This window comes from Phodopus roborovskii, unplaced genomic scaffold, assembly GCF_943737965.1.
Source record: "Phodopus roborovskii unplaced genomic scaffold, PHOROB, whole genome shotgun sequence".
NCBI lineage: Eukaryota > Metazoa > Chordata > Mammalia > Rodentia > Cricetidae > Phodopus > Phodopus roborovskii.
Genome location: NW_026126410.1, coordinates 22,308,894 through 22,329,802, shown reverse-complemented (window position 1 = coordinate 22,329,802; position 20,909 = coordinate 22,308,894). Strand labels below are relative to the sequence as shown.

At 41.4% G+C, this 20,909-nt stretch overlaps 2 protein-coding genes across 3 annotated transcripts in view; both read left to right on the top strand.

Moving 5' to 3' along the window:
* Positions 1-8,342, top strand: part of Rai14 (retinoic acid induced 14) — a 133,047-nt gene extending 124,705 nt beyond the window's left edge. For both annotated transcript variants that reach the window (XM_051182533.1, XM_051182534.1), the window contains 4 exons: positions 1,627-3,156; positions 4,460-4,609; positions 5,850-5,915; positions 6,541-8,342. In XM_051182533.1, coding sequence (XP_051038490.1) covers positions 1,627-3,156; positions 4,460-4,609; positions 5,850-5,915; positions 6,541-6,618 — 1,824 coding nt within the window. In that variant the 3' untranslated portion in view covers positions 6,619-8,342. The remainder of the gene's footprint in view (positions 1-1,626; positions 3,157-4,459; positions 4,610-5,849; positions 5,916-6,540) is intronic.
* A 5,070-nt stretch (positions 8,343-13,412) lies between these two features.
* The window catches only part of Ttc23l (tetratricopeptide repeat domain 23 like), a 69,460-nt gene continuing 61,963 nt past the window's right edge, over positions 13,413-20,909 (top strand). The window contains exons 1-2 of the mRNA XM_051182556.1: positions 13,413-13,513; positions 14,374-14,445. Of these exons, the coding sequence (XP_051038513.1) occupies positions 14,378-14,445 (68 nt within the window). The 5' untranslated portion in view covers positions 13,413-13,513; positions 14,374-14,377. The remainder of the gene's footprint in view (positions 13,514-14,373; positions 14,446-20,909) is intronic.

Here is a 20,909-nt window from a genome sequence, read left to right as displayed (position 1 = left end):
TCAAGGTATTTAAAAGATAATTAAGTTGGATTAATTTAGCAGCACTAACAGTCAAATGTATTTTAGCAGCTATAGCTCTTTCCTCTGCAAACAAACAATTGAAAGACAGCATCACTCTATTTCTTTTCCTTTTATTTTCTTATTTTCTGAGACAGGGTTTCTTTCTCTGTGAACTTTTGTTGCCCTGAACTTCACCAGGTTCATTTTGAACTCACAGAGATTTGCTGGCCTCTGCCTCCCGAGTGCTGGGATTAAAGGCATGTGCCACCACTGCCCACTCACTTTTTTTTTTTTTTTAACTATTCTTTTTATTTTCTCTCCCAAGCTTATGTATATTTTTAGACACACTGTAAAAACCTTTTAGGTTTTACTTTATCTGACTCTGTCTTTACTGTATATCTCTACCTTTTTTCAAGCCACAAGTCTTGTATCTGCTAAACAGCATTGCTAAAATTAAAGCAGCAGCTGTTTTAGCCACTTTTTGTTCCCAATATGGCAGGGATATGTTTACCACCAGCACTGAGAGCTATGCTCATCTCCTTAGTCTATGCTACCATCAAGCAGCATGCTGCCGGCTTGAAGATGTGGTCACTGCCACTTCCAGTTGCTCGGACACACCATTGAATTGTTAGCAGGTCCTCCTAAAAGAGCCCTGCATTTTTTTCTGCGTATGGCAGGTCAGGAAACCTCCCTTAAAGGAACCGCTAGAGTCTCTGCTTGACTCTAGCAAAACAGAGCCCACCCAAGAAAAATGCTGCTACCAGGAAGACGTGCTTGTCTCTATTCTTTTGTTTCTAAAATCCCTTTTTAAGATTTTGTCAAGTTTTAAGTGGAAGTTCTTAGTACCCACATTGCAGGCACCATTTTGTTCTGAGCAGTTTCATGCCAGCCTGGCCCCAGAGCTGCATCAGCCCCAAATAATACACAGACTCTATTAGTTATAAAGATGTTGGCCAGTTATTAGTGCTTCTTATTGGCTGGCTCTGTCTTAACTATTAACCCATAATCACTAATATATGTATTTCTACATGCTCTTATCTTACTGAGAATGCTGGACTCGAGTCCTCTCTTCCCAAGATCATATCGAAACTTTCCTCCGTTTTCCAGAATCCTCCACTTCTCCTAGTCCCACCTATCTTGCTTTCCTATAGGCCAACACATCCTTCCTTTCTCTTCCTAGTCCCTATCTTCCTAACCACCTCCTTGTTTAGACCTTTTACACATTGAAATTTTATACCTAAAATTTTAATGTATATAGCAATAGCCATTGATTTAGTAAAATTGATCTCTAATCATCTTAAGAACCTGATGAAAAATAACTGTGCAGTGCCTTGGGCAATTGAACTGATATGAGAACAAAGAAATATTTGAATTGGAAGTTTTACAAGTGAAACCAAACATTTTAAAAATATAGAAATGATCCATGCTAGTAGAACACAGAATAAGTGTGCACTGTAAGACTGGCTCTAGTGCCACAGGCCACGTGTTTTCATGATCTGAGAGAACACATGCAAAATGATGACTTGGCTCTTCATGCCTTGTCATGTCCCTTGCATTCCATTTGTTTGCACACCTGGCCACTCCTTAGTGTTAAGTATGTTCCTTGTTTTCTTTTTTTTCCCCCAGGCCAAATCACCCGAGGAGGCTGAAGCAGACCTAAGCTTTGACTCGTTCCATTCCACTCAGACTGACCTGGTCCCCTCCCTGGGCAAATCTAGTGAAGCCCCTTCCTCAGATGCCAAATCATCTCCATCTGCTGAACATCCTGTGGGGAAATCCACTGTTGACAGCAATGTCAGAATTCAGGAGCTACAAGATATTTTGCAAGATTTGCAGAAGAAATTGGAGAGTTCTGAAGCAGAGAGGAAGCAGCTACAGGCCCAACTCCAGTCCCAGAGGACAGACCTGAGGTACCTGAACAGCACAGAGATTTCAGAGAACGGCTCTGACCTCAGTCAGAAACTCAAAGAAACTCAGAGCAAGTATGAGGAGGCCATGAAAGAAGTCCTCAGTGCCCAGAAGCAGATGAAACTGGGTCTCCTCTCCCAGGAGAGTGCTGATGGCTATTCAAGTCTCCGGGAATCGAGGGTCACTGATGAGGAAGTGGACGCACTAAAGCAAGACCTGCAGAATGCACTGAAAGAAAGCGAGAGGAATAAAGAGAGAGTAAGAGAGTTAGAAACAAAGCTTGTGGAGAAGGAGAGGGCTGGGGCCACTAAGACACCAGCAGAAGAATGTGAGGAGATGAAAAGCTCATACTGCTCTGTCATTGAGAATATGAATAAGGAGAAGGCATTTTTGTTTGAGAAATACCAGCAAGCCCAAGAAGAAATCATGAAACTAAAAGATACACTCAAGAGTCAGATGCTGCAGGAAGCCCCTGATGACGCTGGGGACATGAAAGAGGCCATGAACAGGATGATAGATGAACTCAATAAGCAGGTAAGTGAGCTGTCACAGCTGTACAAAGAAGCCCAGGCAGAGCTGGAGGATTATAGGAAAAGGAAATCTCTAGAAGATGCAGCCGAGTATATCCACAAAGCAGAACATGAGAGGCTGATGCACGTAACAAACCTGTCCAGGGCGAAAGCAGAAGAAGCGCTGTCCGAAATGAAGTCTCAATATTCCAAAGTGTTGAACGAGTTGACTCAGCTCAAGCAACTGGTAGATGAACACAAGGAGAACTCTGTGTCCATCACTGAACATTTGCAAGTGATAACCACTCTGCGGACAACTGCCAAAGAGATGGAAGAAAGAATCGGCAACCTCAAAGAGCACCTTGCAAGCAAGGAAGCAGAAGTCACAAAGCTGGAGAAGCAACTCCTAGAAGAGAAAGCTGCTATGACCGATGCGATGGTCCCCAAGTCTTCCTACGAAAAGCTCCAGGCATCCTTAGAGAGTGAAGTAAATGCCTTAGCAATCAAGTTAAAGGATTCAGTAAGAGAGAAAGAGAAAGCTCATTCGGAGGTCGCCCAGGTTCGAAGTGAGGTATCCCAAGTGAAAAGGGAAAAGGAAGACATCCAGACTCTTTTGAAATCTAAAGAGCAGGAAGTAACAGAACTTCTGCAGAAATTCCAGCGCACTCAGGAAGAACTTGAAGGGATGAGAAGATGTTCCGAGACCTCTTCAAAGCTGGAGGGGGATAAAGATGAAAAGGTCAGTGGACGTTCTTTGCTGTGGCGTTCCTGGCACTAAGTCCCAATAAAGCCCTTCAGGTCTTCCTGTACTAAACCTTTACAGATTTTTTTGGTAACTACTTGTGTGACTACTCAGAGGCTTTGTGCCTGTCTGTTGCAGTCACCAAAACCACATTCATAGCATGAAGAGCCACATATGGCAATTCACACCTGTAATCCCAGCACTTTCAGGATTGTAAGTTGAAAGCTACCCTGGGCTATATAGTAAGACTCTGTCTTTTAAATAAAAAGCATTTAGGATATTTTTAAAAGACTAATCTAAAAACCTAACAGTGCATGTGTGCGCTCTCTCTCTCTCTCTCTCTCTCTCACTCTCTCTCTTTCTTTCTCTCTCCCTCCCTCTCTCTCTCTCTCTCTCTCTCTCTCTCTCTCTCTTTCTTTCTCCCTCCCTCCCTCCCTCCTTCCCTCTCAAATTAGGAGCATTAATAATTTAATGCAAGTCTTGCTAGTGTCTTGGGGTTGGTATTGCCATAATTCTTCTCAAAATGCCCTACAGACTTGTCTGATCTTATGGAGGTATTTTCTCCACTGAGGCTCCCTGCTCTTTGATGACTCTAGCCTATGTCAAGTTGACATAGAACTAGCCAGCACAGCTAGTATTAGGGATCCAGAGCAAGTGTGACAGGTCTCCTCACCACCAGTCACCACCAACTCTGTTTTCCCTGATCCCCGTTTTCAAAGGTGTACAGATATTGAGTGACAGGTGTGAGGAGCCAGCAATTTAGAGATGATTCTGGGTGTGGTGCAAAGTATGGAAGGAAACGAAAGGGAGTGAGTTCAGGATCATTCTATTCCTGAATTTTCTCTGCATCCCAAATCCCTTATGCTCTGAATGGCATTAGAGCCCATATTTGTTTTTTTAACCTGGGGACTGGTGGGGTAAGAAGTTGTTTTCACTTTAAAGAAAGATGTCCAGAGGTGTTAGGCTCCTTGGACTTACTGAATGTCCATTTCAGTGGAAAATGATGGCCATACTCACAGTGTGTGAGGCACATGCAGAGCTTTAAGAAACAGTCTAGGAGTTTCTTAAAAGCTACATGCACTTAAAACACAATAGGCCTTTCCTGAATGGTACAGGTGCCAAGGTCTTAATTGGTTTGTCTGAATTTGTCATGCTTTGTTTTACGGATTTTCTTGAAGAAATAAAGGAACTGGACCAGAGATCCAAAGACATGACTAATGTTAGAGGCCTAGAAATACCTGGAATATTGCTTCTGTAGACAGATTCCTAACCTACTAATTTAATTGTTCTTTCTCACTAGATAAATGAAATGTCAAAGGAAGTCATGAAGTTGAAGGAGGCCCTCAACAGCCTCTCACAGCTCTCCTACTCCACAAGTTCATCCAAGAGGCAGACCCAGCAGCTGGAAGTGCTACAGCAGCAAGTCAAACAGCTCCAGAACCAACTGACTGTGAGTGTGCTTCTGTTCTCCGCCTATCGTGGGGTGGAGGGTGAGCAAGCTTCACACCAGCACACGTTTGCTGGAATCTGCCAAGATTCAGAGGTGGGAATGACAGAGTCAGGAATGACCATGAAAATAAGTAGGCAAAATGGGAGAGCACATTATGAAGCTGATGAGGCTGGGCTGTCAGATGGACCCTTCACTGACATTGAAGTAGGAATGAAAAGGAAGCTACTGATGAAGAATTATATAGAGCCAGATGTAGTGGCACACACTTGGAATGCTAGCACTCAGGAGGCTCAGGCGGGAGAATCTCCATGAAGGTAAAGCCACCCTGGGATACATAGTGAGTCCCAGATTAGCCTGGGTTACACAGGAAGACTGTCTCGAACCAGCCTCGTAGCATGAGCATCAAAACTTCAGAGGTAGCAATAGGAAAGCTAGCTCAGATCCTAACACTGCTGATGAGGGGAGAAAGAGTATTGATGAGCACTTGTATTTTATGGCTTTAATTTTCATAATAAAGGCAAAAGACTCATTCTCTTAGAACAAGGAGAGTTGAGAGATGGGTGGGGACCATGGAAACAATCACTGGGGGGAAGTTCAGTTCTAACATAACAAGGAGCAATGAATGTCCCCCAGTGGTAGTGAAAAACCTTGAGGCTGGGTCCTTCCTTATGTTGTCCTTGGTACAGATAACTAAATAGATGAACTACTTGGGAATGACACAGCATTATCTGTATACAGTAACTCCTTTAAAAATGAATAATTTTAACTATTCAACTTAGTGAACAACTATTTGGTAATTACAAAGTTGCAAATTAAGCAAAAACAAACAACTTAAAATCTCTTACCATGAAGTTTGCCCATTACTCAACAACTCTGAAATAATTTCATTTTGCCTTTCATCTACTTTCTTACAACATCTACTTACAATGAACATATCCCCCCCCCCCCCCCCCCCCCGTCTCTCTCTCTCTCTGTGTGTGTGTGTGGTGGTTTAAATTGGGATTGTAATTAAGTACTTTGTTCACAACTATTATTTTAGCGTTGACGTATCAAGATGAGATAAGTAGTGACAAGCGTTTAGAAACACACAAGCCAGTACAGTTAATAATCTAGAAGCTTCATATGCTAACACACAGAAGCAGATGGGTAGCACCTAAATGACAGTTTTTTTTTTCATTATCTTTTCTTCTTTAAACCCCACCCCCAAGCTCGTTAATAATGTCAAATTGTCTCTTTCCAGGAATGTAAGAAGCAACACCAGGAGGTCATATCAGTTTATAGAATGCATCTTCTGTATGCTGTTCAGGTATGGTAACACCACTGACCTAAAGAAATCTGTCACCCTAGCCAAGCAATGTCATACACTTGCCATCCCCGAAATTTAGAGGTAAAGGTTGGAGGGCCAGGAGTTCGGTGCCATCTTGTACCCTACATAGTGAGTTTGAGACCAGCATGGGTTACACACAACCTGTCTCAAATTGTAGCACAGTGAACCAGAATTAGGAGGTGTCGCCTTTCTGAGAAACAGCAGATGCCTTTTGCTTGAGATTTTGTGTTGAGCTTGTTGTGCCTTGCCTACTGGTGGTAGAAGGGGAATGTCACTATGAAAGATGTATCTGCCTTTCCCTATCAAGAAGACCCACTATCTTCCGATCCCTCAGCACTGCCTTGCCCTTATGCTTGCTTCTCACTAGCTGGGCTCACAAAACTAAGACCCTTTGCTGGGGTTTTTGTTAGACTTAGCTGTCCCCCAAAGGAAAGCCAGGGGACTCTCTTTGACTCAACTTATTGTGGAAATGGGAGAATTGACAGCACCAGCACTCTTTTGAAAGCAGTTGGGAATAAGCAAAAGGCTGAGCCCCAGCCATCCTGCTCTCTGGGGAGAAGGTACCATGATGTTCTAATGCGTATCTTCTGTGTGAATTTTCTAGGGCCAAATGGATGAAGATGTCCAGAGAGTCCTGAAGCAAATACTTACTATGTGTAAAAACCAGTCCCAGAAGAAGTAAAATGGATTCCTTGGCAGGACGCTGCCCCTTTGTTGCCTATTTTTGTGTTAGATCTGGAGTTGTCACCAACCACTGCCATTATTCTCATCCATGGTGTGCACTGTGACCTAGCATAGCTTTTTTTCCAGAGCTTTGTCAGGAGAGTCCCAGGGAAAGATGCCCTCCTCAGAACTTCAGACCAGCAGAGGTGAAGGTCCCTGCCATCTCTTTAGAATCTACAGCTGGGATCAGCTTTGCCCCAAAGCCTGGTCTACCCTCCTTGGTACCTGACCTTCTGAGTGGCTTTCCTGAGTGATCTGCTGAGTGGGCCATGTGGTGAATAGCCCCTGATCTCTGCCTTTGGGCTGTGCCATTCAGCACCGGGGAGCACTTTGCCCTCCATTCCCCAAACATGATTTAATTTCTTACCAAATTAGAATAACATTAGAAGTGAGTGTTTAGGATCCTTTATCCTGTGGATTGGAAGACTCAGATTCCATCTTTTCCCTCCATCTGCCTTACATGCCCTTGCCCTACTTCAGGACTCATGATTTGATGAGTACTGTTAACTAAAATACAAAGTTTTAATCCAAGTGTGAACTGTCCTTAAAGGGTTTTAGTAAATCAAACTGCAAATTTTCTATGCAAACTTGCCTCCTGCTGTTATTCACAAAGCTCAGGAACTCCAAATATTTGTATTTCAACAAAGGAGAGTAAACTGTGTGTTTACAGCCAAAAGAAATGCCTCATGGTTCTTAACCTCAATTTTTTAAAGGTGTTTTTTTTTGTATGATATTTTTATTGGCTTTTAAAGATGTTTTCATAGCTAAACCCGTACGTAAATGAGATTAGATTATATTAATATTTTTAGATAACCATGCTTAAGACTTTAAAGGTCTTTTTCCTCAGAAGTTTCCAGCTATAGCAGAGGGTAGTTATATATTCTAAACTCAACATAAACTGCCACCAGTACCCCTAGAAGTTGCTGTAGTCTACTTCTGAATACAGTGGGTCCTTCTTTTGCCACTTGAGTTTCTGTTAACACCCAAAACTCTAGTACCCAGAAATGATTCCTGGAAAAACCTGTTAATTCCAACCAGTTTCTCCATGTTGAAAGTGTGTCTGACATGCTAACGTGGTACATAACAAAAGTCTTGGGGGCAGAAATATGTGTTGTTGACTTTCAGGTTAAAAAATGCTTTACTTGCTGGCAGCTTCTCTTATGGCCCTGATCATGAGGAAGATAAATGGAATACATCACTAAATGTATCTTATTAAACGTGGTGGCCCACTCTGACAGGTTCAGTGGACTACAGAGCTGCCTAGACTCTGGGGAGGGGTGGGGTTGGGGCTTGGCTGAACTGCATATGTACATCTGTGTTAGGTAAAGACCAATGCCAGCAAAACAAAGTGTCTTTAGGTTGGTGGTGTTCCTTTTCTTACATTGTCTAATTACAGTTAAGCATTTCTCAAAATGCTCCAAAGAAATGTGAAAGGATTTGTCCCAGAACTTAAATGACAAAACCACCTCCCCTCGTGGCCCCACGTAGAACTGCTGCAGAATGTAAAACCTGAGACATTTTGTAGGATGCCTGACAGAGTGTAGCCTTTTTCTTGTTTCAGGACGCATATTTATTACAAGTATTCTGGTTAAATATTGAAAAGATATATATGCTGTAGGTTAGCATTTTTATCTTTGTAATTTACAGAAATTATTGCAGAAAATAAACTTGGTTCATTTTGCATCCCTTTTGTTGAGTTGTGGTGTATTTGTGTGAGCAGATCTGTGGCTTCAGCTGGTTGTTTTAGTAACTTCAGTGTGATGGTTTTCACATCCTGCTCCATCCTTGGCCAGTGGGGGCTGTCCCCACCATATCACAGAAGAATACATACATCATCCTGCCTGCAGGCTCTTGGTTTCATCTGAGCTCTGTTCCATTTAGACCACTTTGGAGCATTCTGTGTCATAATCGTTTAATTCAAAAGCACTTGTTTGAACTGCAAGCTTTCTGTTAGGAAACATATACGGATTTTTCCCCTGTTTCTATCTTCTTTAATAATAATAATAATAATAATAGGGTTTTTAAAAACCAGTAAATACATCTTCCTATTCTATTAATAAGGATAATTCGATCCTGGCGGGGGGGGGGGGGGGGGGACTATTTTGGTGGTCAGGAGGTGGAGGCAGGAAGATTGAAAATTCAAGGAATGCTATCCTTGGTTACATAATGAGATATTCTGTCTCTAAAAGCAAAAAACAACAAAACAAAACAAAAACTTTTGTAGGACCAAGTCTTAGTTTAAAATCATAAAACATCCAATGAGAAATAACTGGGTGCAGTTGCTTAAGTAGTGAGATTATTTACCATAATTTAACACCACCATCTCCCTCCACTCATAGCTGGGGTGTTCCAGCTCCACATCAGCTGTTAGTGATGCTTTATATTATACATTGAAACCTGATTTCAAGAGAAGCATGTGTCTGATATTCAGTTTATTTACTTGAACCTTAGCTGTTCCACTCCCCCCCAAAAAAAGGGTAAAAGAAATAAAAATGTAAAGGGAAATGGGGTTATTTCTATTTTAAATTATCAAGTACATGCTCCCCAAAGAAACAATGGACATCCTTGGAGCCAATCCACCAACTCAGAAGATGATATCATGAGGACAGATTACTGGACAGAGGATATATCCCTCCATGGTTAGATATCAGGCTATAACTAGGTTGAATTAAGTAAACTAAAAACAGACCTTTTTCTTCTTGCTCCCAGCGTTTAGCTAACCTTTCCAGAAACCACAGCTATTAAATGGGTGACCTGAGACAGTCTTGTGTAGGAATGCATTTTAATGTAGAGATTCTTTTTAACTGCAGGATATTTCATAATGCTTTGATTTAGTTAATTCATTCCTCGATGATGAGTCTTTAAGCTGTAAATATCTTGTGGCTATTAAAATGGTGTAGCCGAGCGTCAGTGGTGCTCACCTTTAGTCCCAGCCCTTGGGAGACAGAGGCAGGTAGATTTGTGTGAGTCGAGGACAGCCTGGTCTAAAGAGCTAGATGGGATCCAAAGCAATACAAAGAAGCCTGTCTCAAAAAAAAAAAAAAAATGCTGTTAACAGCCATGCTATGTATAACTAACTGCATTCACAAGTAAGGACTTGGGTAATTTTCAAGTTGACCATTTTTATATTACCCTCTGGTCATGATCCAGGCAATATGGAGAATAAGTATTGTTGACATCATCATATTGGTGAGAAAGAATGGTCTTGTCCTTCATAGTGGATGAATCATAGAATATTTGTTCTTATATAAACTGTTAAGACAGGTTCCAGAGCCCTCAATAACTAAAGCCACTCATCCTAAGATAAACACATGATACACTGTGTGGAGAATGCTCCCAAGACATGTTGAAGCACCACTTTTTGCTCTAATATGTTGGGTGCTGACAGCAGCAGAAACACTGCCCAACCAGGATGGAGGTGATACTTTTTGAGCAAAGTTTAAAAGTAGACTACAAAACAAAGAGCTGGAAAGGGCAACAGACTTGAGAAGCAGGAGATTTCTACCCAACAGCTCAAAGCTGAGAATTGTTGAGCATTATGGGAACTGGAGAAATAAAGAACAAGATGACCACAAATGGTCTTTGAAAACAGCTAAGGAATATAAGTTCCAGCCTATTGAGAGGCTTCCAGAAGGACTTATGTCCCAAGAGAAGGGAGTGAATAGGAATGAAGAGAGATTTCTTCACTTTTATTAAAAGCCGGGCCCTAAAAGAGGAAGAAAATGCAGTTAAGAATTTACTGTGTACCAACCAGACTGTAGAGGATGTGAGAGGAAGATAAAAGGGCAGGCCACAGAGAAAAGATGTAGTAAGGACTCCCTATGTGTCACCTCCAGACATTTTGGAAGCTGTGAATTTAAGTCAAGTCAAACATTGGTAGGCAGTGTTTTCCTACCAAGAGGTCTACTTAAACAAGCTTTGGAACCTGTGGTGGTTTGAAAGGAAATGGCCCCCATAGGGAATGTGGCACTATTAGGAGGTCAGGCTTTGTTATAGGAAGTGTGTCACTGTAGGGATGGGCTTGAGGACTCCTATGCTCAAGCTACTTTTAGTGTGGCACACAGTTTACTTCCTGTTGCCTGCTCTGTTAGAGTAAGTATTGGAGGAAGTGTGCCACTGGGGGATGGGGGGTGGGCTTTGAGGTTTCAAGGGCCCAAGCCAGGTCTGGTGTTGGTCTTCCTGTTGCCTGAGGATCCAGATGTGGAACTCCAGGTACATTTCCAGCACCATGTCTACCTGCATGCCATTATGCTCCCTGTCATGATAACAATGGGCTAAACCTCTGAAAGTGTAAGCTAGCTCCAATGAAATGCTTTCTTTTATAAGTGTTGTGGTGGTCACGGTATCTCTTCACAGCAATAGAGCACTGACCAAGACATATGACATCTGTACTAGTTTGCTTTGTGTTGCTGTAATAAACAACATATCCAAAAGCAACTTGGGGAGGAGGGGGTCTTGTTTCATCTGACAGCATACAGTTCATCACTGGGAAAAGTCATGAAAGGAACTGGAACAGGGCAGGAAATTGAAGTAGAGACCATGAAGGAATGTTGTTTATTGGCTTGCTCCCAAGCTCATGTCCAGCTATATTTCTTAACATAGCCCAGGCCCACCTGCCCAGGGATGGTACCACCCATACTCTGTTAGGCCCTCCTACATCAATTAGCAATTAAGAAAGTGCTCCACAGACATACCCCCACAGCCCAATCTGATGGAGATAGTCTCTGGATTGAAACTCCTTGACATAACTGGGCTGTGTCAAGCTGACAGCTAAATCTAGCTAGGAGAACATTTAATTCTGTCCAGAGAGGTCAAAATAATGGTTCCAAAAAATATGTATTTGGATTTTCTTGTTCTTACACTTCATAGTTTCTAGGATTGGAATCCTTTGAAGGTAATTACATTAGATTTGGGTCATAAAAGTCTCATAGAGCTCTCTACATATGCTTTCATTTCTCTTCAAAGTCTCTACATATGCTTTCTCTCTAGTGTTCCTTCTTTTCCCTTTAGATAAGTTCTCACAAAGCACTCCTTGCTGATGTACTTTCTGTGTAGCCCAAGCTGTCCTCAAATTTGCTTCAACCCTATTTTTATCTCTGAAGTTCTGAGATTGCTTGCTTCTCTGGGATTAAGGGAGAGAATGTGAGTGGATATGCAAGAACTATGGAGACTAATGACATTCCATTCCAGAGTTCACAAATAAACTAATCCATACATTTTTACTAAAATTCACATTTGAGGAACAGGGTTAAGATGGCAAGGGAAGAAAAAGTAGTAGGGATTTGGATTGTTGTGGCTGTAAAGTTCATCTGAGTTTGCCTTATACCTTCAGATGAGAGTGGCTTGCTTCTTTTCCGTTGTGGGCTAATTAAATGGAGGTAGAATCAATGTCTGCTTTAGGAAGGGGACTTCAGTGTCACTTCTGGTACCACACTAACATGACTGGGACACTATCAAAGGCTTGACAACAATTTTTTAGTGTCCTAAAAAGAACACTAAAATATTTGATTTGATGATGGCCAACTTTATTAAGAGAAATAGGTATTAGACAGGACAAAGATTCTTCCTTTTAACCTCCATAAATGTCAAATATCAACCATGGGGTCATAAAAGTCCTCACAGAATCCTAGAACCAGAGAAGCTTTAGAGAAGAAGGGATACATATACATTTAGAGTGTGGTCAAAAACAATGATAACCCACAGGGTGTCCCACCAAGTAAGCCACAGAGTCCGAACTGCAACCGTGACAATCTTGAAAACAAGTTCTTCGCTGACCATTACTTCATGCTGAAGGTTCTCTTAGGAACCTGAGAACAGACATGGTGGGATCTTTCTAAATTGTTTGGCTCAGGATCTTGAGGCTACAGGTTTAAACTTTGTGCTTACAGACCACCTAGTTTTTATTATAGATATTATAGATGAAAGAAAACTCGTTTAAATTTCCTATCTTTGAAAGGCTTTCTTGACAATCTAGAGTCAACGATAAATTACCATCCCAGACTTGTAAAACTGCAAACTGTACAAAACCTGTTTTTTTCCTTTTTGTTTTTTGTTTGTTTGTTTGTTTTTGTTTGTTTTTTCCTAGTTAGCTTTTTAAAAAGAGGGTATGGGGGGGCTTACCTGCTGGGTTGTCAACAAGGGTCCAGATCTCTTTCAAATGTGTGCCACAGCTAGTATGTTTTTCACATATTTGCAGTACTACAATATGCTTGTGACCTTGTGAGACAAAGCTGCATAATTTAGGGCTATGTGGTGTTTACCAAATGTGCCTTTCTCCCCTGAAATGGTAACCATTTGACAGCTACGGGCCCTTAAATCTTTACTTTCCTGCACTGTTTTCTTCAACAAGCCTGACTTCAGCCTTATCCAAAAAGATAACACTGTTGATGCAAACACTGCCAGTAACTACAAGAGTCTGTTCTCTGAGGTCTAGAGACCCAGGATGTCAGGAGTGCAGGGTACTTAAGGAGAAGACTGTACTGGCCAGCCAAGGATCATTGCTGAAAACACCCAGTTACAGCAGTTTTAAAACTATCAGGCTCCTGAGGCCTGGAGCGCCTTCCTTTGTTCCACGGGATTTACCCTCTCTTCCCGTCCCTTTTGAGACAAGCACCACGGACCATTCACTACAGCAAGGCGGCACCCCAGAGTCTTCCTTGAGAGCTCACCTTGTGGGAGCTGCGGAGCGGAAGTGCCCTGCATTGCCATAGCTCCCCGGAGTCATTGCTAAGAAGGCGTCCGTCCCCATGGCAACGCATTGTCTCCAAGTCCAGAAGTCTAGCTTCGGTGCTTCAAGACAGGGCCCTGGCTGGGACACTGACCCAAGGCAGCAGAGGTCCTAACTGCCTATCCCGGTGAGGGAGCAGGGAAGGCGTTTTGGGGAAGATGGGGCCAAGCTCTCGGGAGGGTCCACGTTTAGGAAGCAACAGTAGAAAAACCGCTGAGAAAGAGCAAGAGCTTTGCCTGGGGGCGGGGGGGCGGGGGGGGGGAGGGAGAGGTGAGTGCTGTGTCCTAATCCAGCTCCCTATGTAACTGCTTAGAAAGGCAAGTTAGTCCTGCACATGCCATGTTTGTATAGCCCGGTGTTCTGGAGCCTGGGTCAAGGAAAACTAAGGTAGTATTCTTCAGGAAGTGACTTGGAGGGTGAAAATTGTTCAGTGAAGTGTGTGTGTATTTAAGGGTTAAGGATAGCCTGGAGAAATGCATTTTACAAATTATTACCAACCACTCCCTCCAATCCTCCCTTGGGGTTCCCTTTTGTCAACAGCTAACAGCAGCAGCCTAAGTAGGCACATGAGTTTTAGCTTCTTAACTACAACTTCTTATTGAAGAGCTCCTGGAAAAGGAAAGATTAACTCTAATACTTCAGGTTATACTGAAAACTGATTACATTTTGTTGCGCTTTCCCTTAACGCTGTCAAACAATATTTGAGTTGAATGGGTCACCATAGTTTTGATGACCCAGTAAATGTAAAAGATGTGTCCTTCAGGAAATATTTTTAGAAGAACTTCAGAGACATAATATACAATAGGAAAAAGAAATATAGCTCTGATAACAGTTTCGTCTTAGGAGTTTCTAAACATGGTCTTCAAGGTCTATTTGTAGATTCATATTTAAGTAGTTTTCATTTAAAGTTACTAATATCCAGCAGAGGGAAAATAGAACATCTAAGCCCTTTCCCAGAAAGCTAACCTCACTTGTGATTCTTGGTAGGAAAATGAAAGCCAGCCCCATCCGCATTCCAACCGTTAGCAATGACACCGACTGGGACTTCTGCTTCCACCTGTGAGTACCAGCAGTAATATAGGGCGGGGCTTCCGGCTTCAAGGAAAGCCTGGGTGAAAAGCTTTGCAAGCACTTTCCGTAGAGGAGGAAGGTCCACAGTTGTGTTTATGTTAGCAATATTATGGAGTGACATCCATTTGTGTCTAGACTTCTGAAAGATGAACCATAGAATATTTAAGAAGCTATGTAAGAGTCAGGCGTTGGTGGGGCACACTTTTGATCCAAGCACTCGGGAGGCAGAAGCAGGATCTCTGTGACTTTGAGGCCAGCCTGGTTTACAGAGCTAGTTCCAGGGCAGCCTCGGAAGCCACAGAGAATACTGTCTCGAAAAACAAAAACAAACAAACAAACAAAGATACTATGTATAATTGCTAAATATTTTATACTATATTTTCATAGTGAGTCATCAAAATTTAGCATGTTCTTACATTTTTGACATTTTAATTATAACTAGCCATATTTCATGCTCATAATAGCCACCTGTTTCTACTAGTTACCTTATTGGAAATTACATAATATATCATAAGGTTAAATGTTATAGAACTATAAAAATGGACTTTAAAAGTATAGCATTCTATAGTCCTGTGAGAGAAATGACTTAGCAGTTACCAGCACACTCTGTGCATCCAGGGGCCTGGAGTTCCATTTCTAGCACCCGCGGCAACTAAGTGCTGTCTGTAATTCCAGTTCCATGGGATCCAAACCCTCTTTTGGCCTCCATAGGCACTGCATACACAAGGTGTACAGACATAATACGGGCAAAATACCCATCAAATAAAAATAAATCAATCCTTTTAAAATGTAGAGTTCACAACAAAGCATATTGGAAACATTCTTTAAATATGTTAGCAATAAGGACTTATATTTATTATTTCAGCAGATGGAATGAGTCACACATCTAGGAAGGCTTCACTCAACTTTGCTGATTTTATTCTGACTTTCTTGAGATATCTCACTTGTCATGATCATGTAATGTCTTAGTTGTTGTGAAGAGACATCATGATCATGGCAACTTTTAAAAAGGAAAACACTTAATTGGGGATGCCTTACAGTTAACAGGTTTAGCTCAATGTTATTATGGAAGGAAGCACGGTATGATGCAGCTAGACGTGGTGCTGGAGGAGTTGAGAGTTCTACATCTTGATCCGTAGGTGGGAGGAAGATACCTGAAAGCCCACCCCTACAGTGACATACTTCCTCCAACAAGGCCACACCTCCTAATAGTGCTTTTTCCTATAGTCCAAGCATTCAATCACAAGACTCTATAGAGGCTATTCCTATTCAAACCACCATATATAGCCATCTTTCTTACCTCTTTTAGCTGAATGCCAAAAGCTAGCTCAGGGCTTTTTGTTCTCAAATCACCTATGAAGACCTCAATATTTGTCATTTTTTGAGGTTTTGAAAACTGCCGCCATGGTCTCAAAATACTCTAATTCAAGGCTTAATTAAAAATGTTAGGGCTTATAAGTTTTAATATCCATAATTAGTAATCTCTTTCATGACTTAACGTCTGAACCACATCTATGAAATAAGTAGCTCAAGCAAAATTTTCCTACTGAGTGAAAATGTTCTTTCCATTAGCTGTTCTGAGTTTATAATTTCTTGTTACAGGTTTCACCATTCCTTGGTATTTTTAAACATTCTAAAGACTCATGCTCTTTTTCATGCCCTTCCTTGTTCACTATGTAACAAATTGAATTTGTTGTGAGCTAGACAGGTATTAGGGTTTGAGAAAAAAAATGTGATTCAGGCACTGCCTCAGTGGACTTCTAGAAGGCCAAGAAGACTCTCTGGAGGTGGGGAGAGAAGTAGTGATGAGAGATGACTGGAAGTGAGAATAAATGCATTTTAGAAGGATTGGAGGAAATTTTGAACCCCCTTTGGAGTGTGTCTTTTTAATTCTTATGGGATTTCATACAATGTATTTTCATAATACCCAGCCCCCTTCCCCACCCATCCAACTTTGTCTTCTGCCACTATCAAATACAGTTTGTACTAACCATCTACTCCTGAGTGTATTGCCATCCACTGGAGTGACACCCTTAAAGAGAACTGACTCTCTCTCCCAGAAGCCATCAGCTGCCAATAACAACTCAACTAGGGTTGAGATTTCATGCCCACCCCCTGTATCTATGCTGGGATTCTGTCTGGCTTGAACATGTGCAGGTCTTGTGTGTGCTATCACAATAGTTGTGAGTATAATGTAACCATTCTGTCATGTTCATAAAACAGTTTCCATGTAGTCACCCACTACCTCTACCTAGCTCTTAGTTTTTCTACTCTCACTTCTGAAATGACCCCCTGAGTTTTTGGAGGAAGAATGTGATATAGATTACTTTTCTATTGCTGTGATAAGATGCCATGACCAAGGTAACACGGGAAAATTTTATTGGGTGCTTGTAGTTTCAGAGGATGAGTCCATGACTGTCATGGCAGGGCGTGTGGCTGCCAGCAGGCATGCATGGTATTACTGTAGCAGCAACTGAAAGTGTACATCTTGAGACATAACCACGAGGAAGAAAGAACTAACTGAGAATGACATGGGATTTCAAAACCTCAAACCCTAACCCCAGTGACACAACTTCTCCAACAAAGCTATACTTTCTAATCCTTCCCAAACAGTTCTACCAACTGGGGACCAACCTTCAAATATATGAGCCTATGGGAGGCCATTCTCAATAGTATATAATGTTTGGGGGTCTACAGGACTTCTCTGGCCAACATCTCAGATCTCCAAAAGAAGTACCTCATTCATGACTCTGAGCTTTTTTTGTGAACCTACTGTATCTAGTAAGAACTTTGTCACCCTATGATAAGGTAACTCCATTTACATTCACTTTACTACATAATCCAACTATACTTCTCTTGGGCATATAATCCACAGCACTGTATATCTGTTTTGTTTTGTTTTGTTTTTCCTTTCTTTACTTAAATTTGAAACAAGGTTGTTTTACATGTCAATCCCAGTTCCCTCACCCTCCCATTCCCCCTATAACCCACACCAAACCCCAGCCCATCCCCTTTCTGCTCCCCAGGGAGGATGAAGTCTTCCATGGGGAGTCTTCAAAATCTGTCATATCATTTGGGGCAGGGCCTAGGCCCTCCCCTGTGTGTCTAGGCTGAGAAAGTATCCCTCTATGTAGGATGGGCTCCCAAATCCATTCATATACTAGGGATAAATAATGATCCATTACTAGAGGCCCCATAGACTGCCCAGTCCTCCTAACTAACACCCACATTCAGAGGGTCTGAGTCAGTCCTATACTGGTTTCCCAGCTATCAGATAGGTGTGCACAAGCTCCCCCTTGTTCAGGTCAACTGGTATTGACCCCTTTGCTTATCACTCCTCCCTCTCTGTAAATGGATTTGAGGAGTTTAGCTAGTGTTTAGTTGTGGGTATGTTTCTGCTTCCATCCGCTACTAGATGAAGGCTCTAGGATGGCATATAAGGTAGTCGTCAATCTTATCATCATGGAAGGGCATTAAAGATAGCCTCTCCATGATTGTTAGCTGGGTTCATCCTTGTAGGTCTCTGGCCATTTTCCTAGTGCCAGACTTCTCCTTAAATCTAAAATGGCTCCCTCTATTATAGTATATCTTTTCTTGTTCTCCTCTACTCTTTCCCTGTTTCAATCTTCTTGCTTCCTCATGCCCACCTTTCCCTTCCTCTTCTCCCCATTCTGTTTCTCCTAATTCCCTCTCCCCTCCCTCCATGCTCCCAATTTGCTCTGGAGATCTTGTCCCTTTCCCCTTCTCCAGGGGACCACGTATATCTCTCTTAGGGTCCTTTTGTTTCCTAGCTTTTCTGGCAGTGTGATTTGGAGGCTGGAAATCATTTGCTCTATGTCTATGTCTATGTCCATATATGAGTGAGCACACACCGTGTTTGTCTTTTTGTGACTGGGTTACCTCACTCATGATGGTTCCTTCTAGTTCCATCCATTTCCCTGTTAATTTCAGGATTCCATTGTGTTTTTCCGCTGAGTAGTGCTCCATCAATTCTTCAGCTGAGGAGCATCTAGGTTGCTTCCAGGTTCTGGCTATTAAAATAATGCTGCTATGAACATAGATGAACAGATATCCTTGTTGTATGAATGCACATCTTTTGGGTATAATAGATGAACAGATATCCTTGTTGTATGAATGTACATCTTTTGGGTATATGCCTAAGAGTGGAATCACTGGGTCTTGAGGAAGACTAATTCTCATTTTCCCAAGGAACTGCCATACTGATGTCCAAAGTGGCTATACGAATTTGCAGTCCCACCAGCAGTGGAGGATTATGCCCCTTTCTCCACATCCTCTCCAGCATAAACTGTCTTTGGTGTTTTTGATTTTAGCCATTCTGACAGGAGCAAGATGGTATTTCAGAGTTGTTTTGATTTGCATTTCCCTGATGGCTAAGGATGTTGAACACTTTCTTAAGTGTCTTTCAGCCATTTTAGATTCCTCCATTGAGAATTCTCTATTTAGTTCTGTACCCCGCTTTTTTTTTTCTTGGTTGTCCAAATATTCATTTAATGGGGTTTTTTAGTTGGTGAATATTCACAAGGTGGGGGAAAGCATGATACATACTGTGTAATCTCAATTAGTTAAATGTATGTACAGGTATTGACATCAAGTTGAGCTGCTTGTGATCGGGTGACTGTTCTTCTCTTCTTGTGTTTTTCCCTGTAATGCACATAAGAGCTTCTTTTAAATACTTAAAAGCAAACTTACCCTTATCTTTAGGTGCTTGACAGGGTCTTTCTTACATCCCTCAACTGTACTGTATTATTTTCTACCTACAGTATTTCTAACAAGGGTCAAGCATTTCTGTAGCCTTACTAGTCATGTATTCTTATATCAGCTCCTGAAATATATTCATCCATACCTTGAAATTCTTTCTGCTGGTGTCCAGCTGTGGTTCCAAAATTATTTTGAGACCAGGACTCTAGCTGATCTTAACGTAGTATGTTCTTGCTACCAGCCTAAAGGAAGCATCCATATATCCATATACATTTAATATATGTATACAAGTGTGTCCATATATATTTGTCCCAGCAAACTGTGGCTGTTCAGGGCTCTGTAGACTGATTTTTCTTTGTACTGCCAGCTCATAAAAAAAAAAAAAAAAAAAAAAAAAGCCGACATGTTCCTTTCCCCTTCTGTGAGGAATCTTGTATAAATCTCTTAGATTCCTCCTTGTATCCTAGTTTCTCTGACAGTGTGAATTATAGGTTGGTGCTCCTTTGCTCTATGTCTAAAATCCATATATGAGTGATGTACCTCACTTTTTAATTGGGATTATTTTGTGTTTTGGTAACTAGCTTCTTGAGTTCTTTGTATATTTTAGAAATAAGCTCTCTGTCAGATGTGGGGTTGGTGAATATTTTTTCCCATTCTGTGGCCTGCTGTTTTGTCTTGTGGACTGTGTCCTTTGCCTTACAGAAGCTTCTTAGTTTCATGAGGTGCCATTTATTAATTGTTGATCTCAGTGTCTGTGCTACTGATGTTATGTTCAAGAAGCAGTATCCGATATTCTTTCAAAGGTACCTACCACTTTCTCTTCTGAGAAGTTCAATGTGGCTGGATTTATGTTGAGGTCTTTGATCCATTTGGACTTAAGTTTTGTGCATGGTGATAGACATGGATCTATCTGCAGTCTTCTACACACCAGTATCCAGTTATGCCAATACTATTTATTGAAGATGCTCTCTTTTTCCAATGTATAAATTTAGCTTCTTTGTCAAAAATCAGGTGTTCGAGGTGTGTGGGTTAATATCATAGTTTTCAATTTGATTCCATTGGTCTGTCTATTTTTGTGCCAATACTAAGCTGTTTTCCCTACTATAGCCCTATAATAGAGTTTGAAGTCAGGGATGGTAATGCCCCCCCCAGAAGTTCCTTTATTGTACAGGGTGATTTTGGTTATCCTGGGTCTTTTGTTTTTCCAAATAAAGTTCGTTCAAGGTCTGTGAAGAATTGTGCTGGGATATTGATGGGGATTGCATTGAATCTGTAGATTGCTTTTAGCAAGGTTGACATTTTTACTATGTTGATCCTACCTATCCAAGAGCATGGGAGATCTTTCCATTTTCTGGTATCTTCTTTAATTTCTTTCTTGAATGGATGAAAGTTCTTATTATATAGGTCTTTCACTTGTTTGGTTAGCGTTATCCCAAGATATTTTATGTTGCTTGTGGCTATTGTAAAGGGTGATGTTTCTCTGATTTCTTTCTCAGCACCTTTATTGTCTGTACATGTTTGGGCTATATTTTTTTCTGAAGGTGTTTATCACTTATGTAAACTATCATATCATCTGCAAATAGTGAAAGTTTGACTTTTTCGTTTCCAATTTGTATCCCCTTGATCTCTGTTTATTGTCTTATTGAACTAGCTTGTACCTCACATACAATATTGAAGAGATATGGAGAGAGTGGGCAGCCTTTCCTTGTTCCTGATTCTAGAGGAATTACATT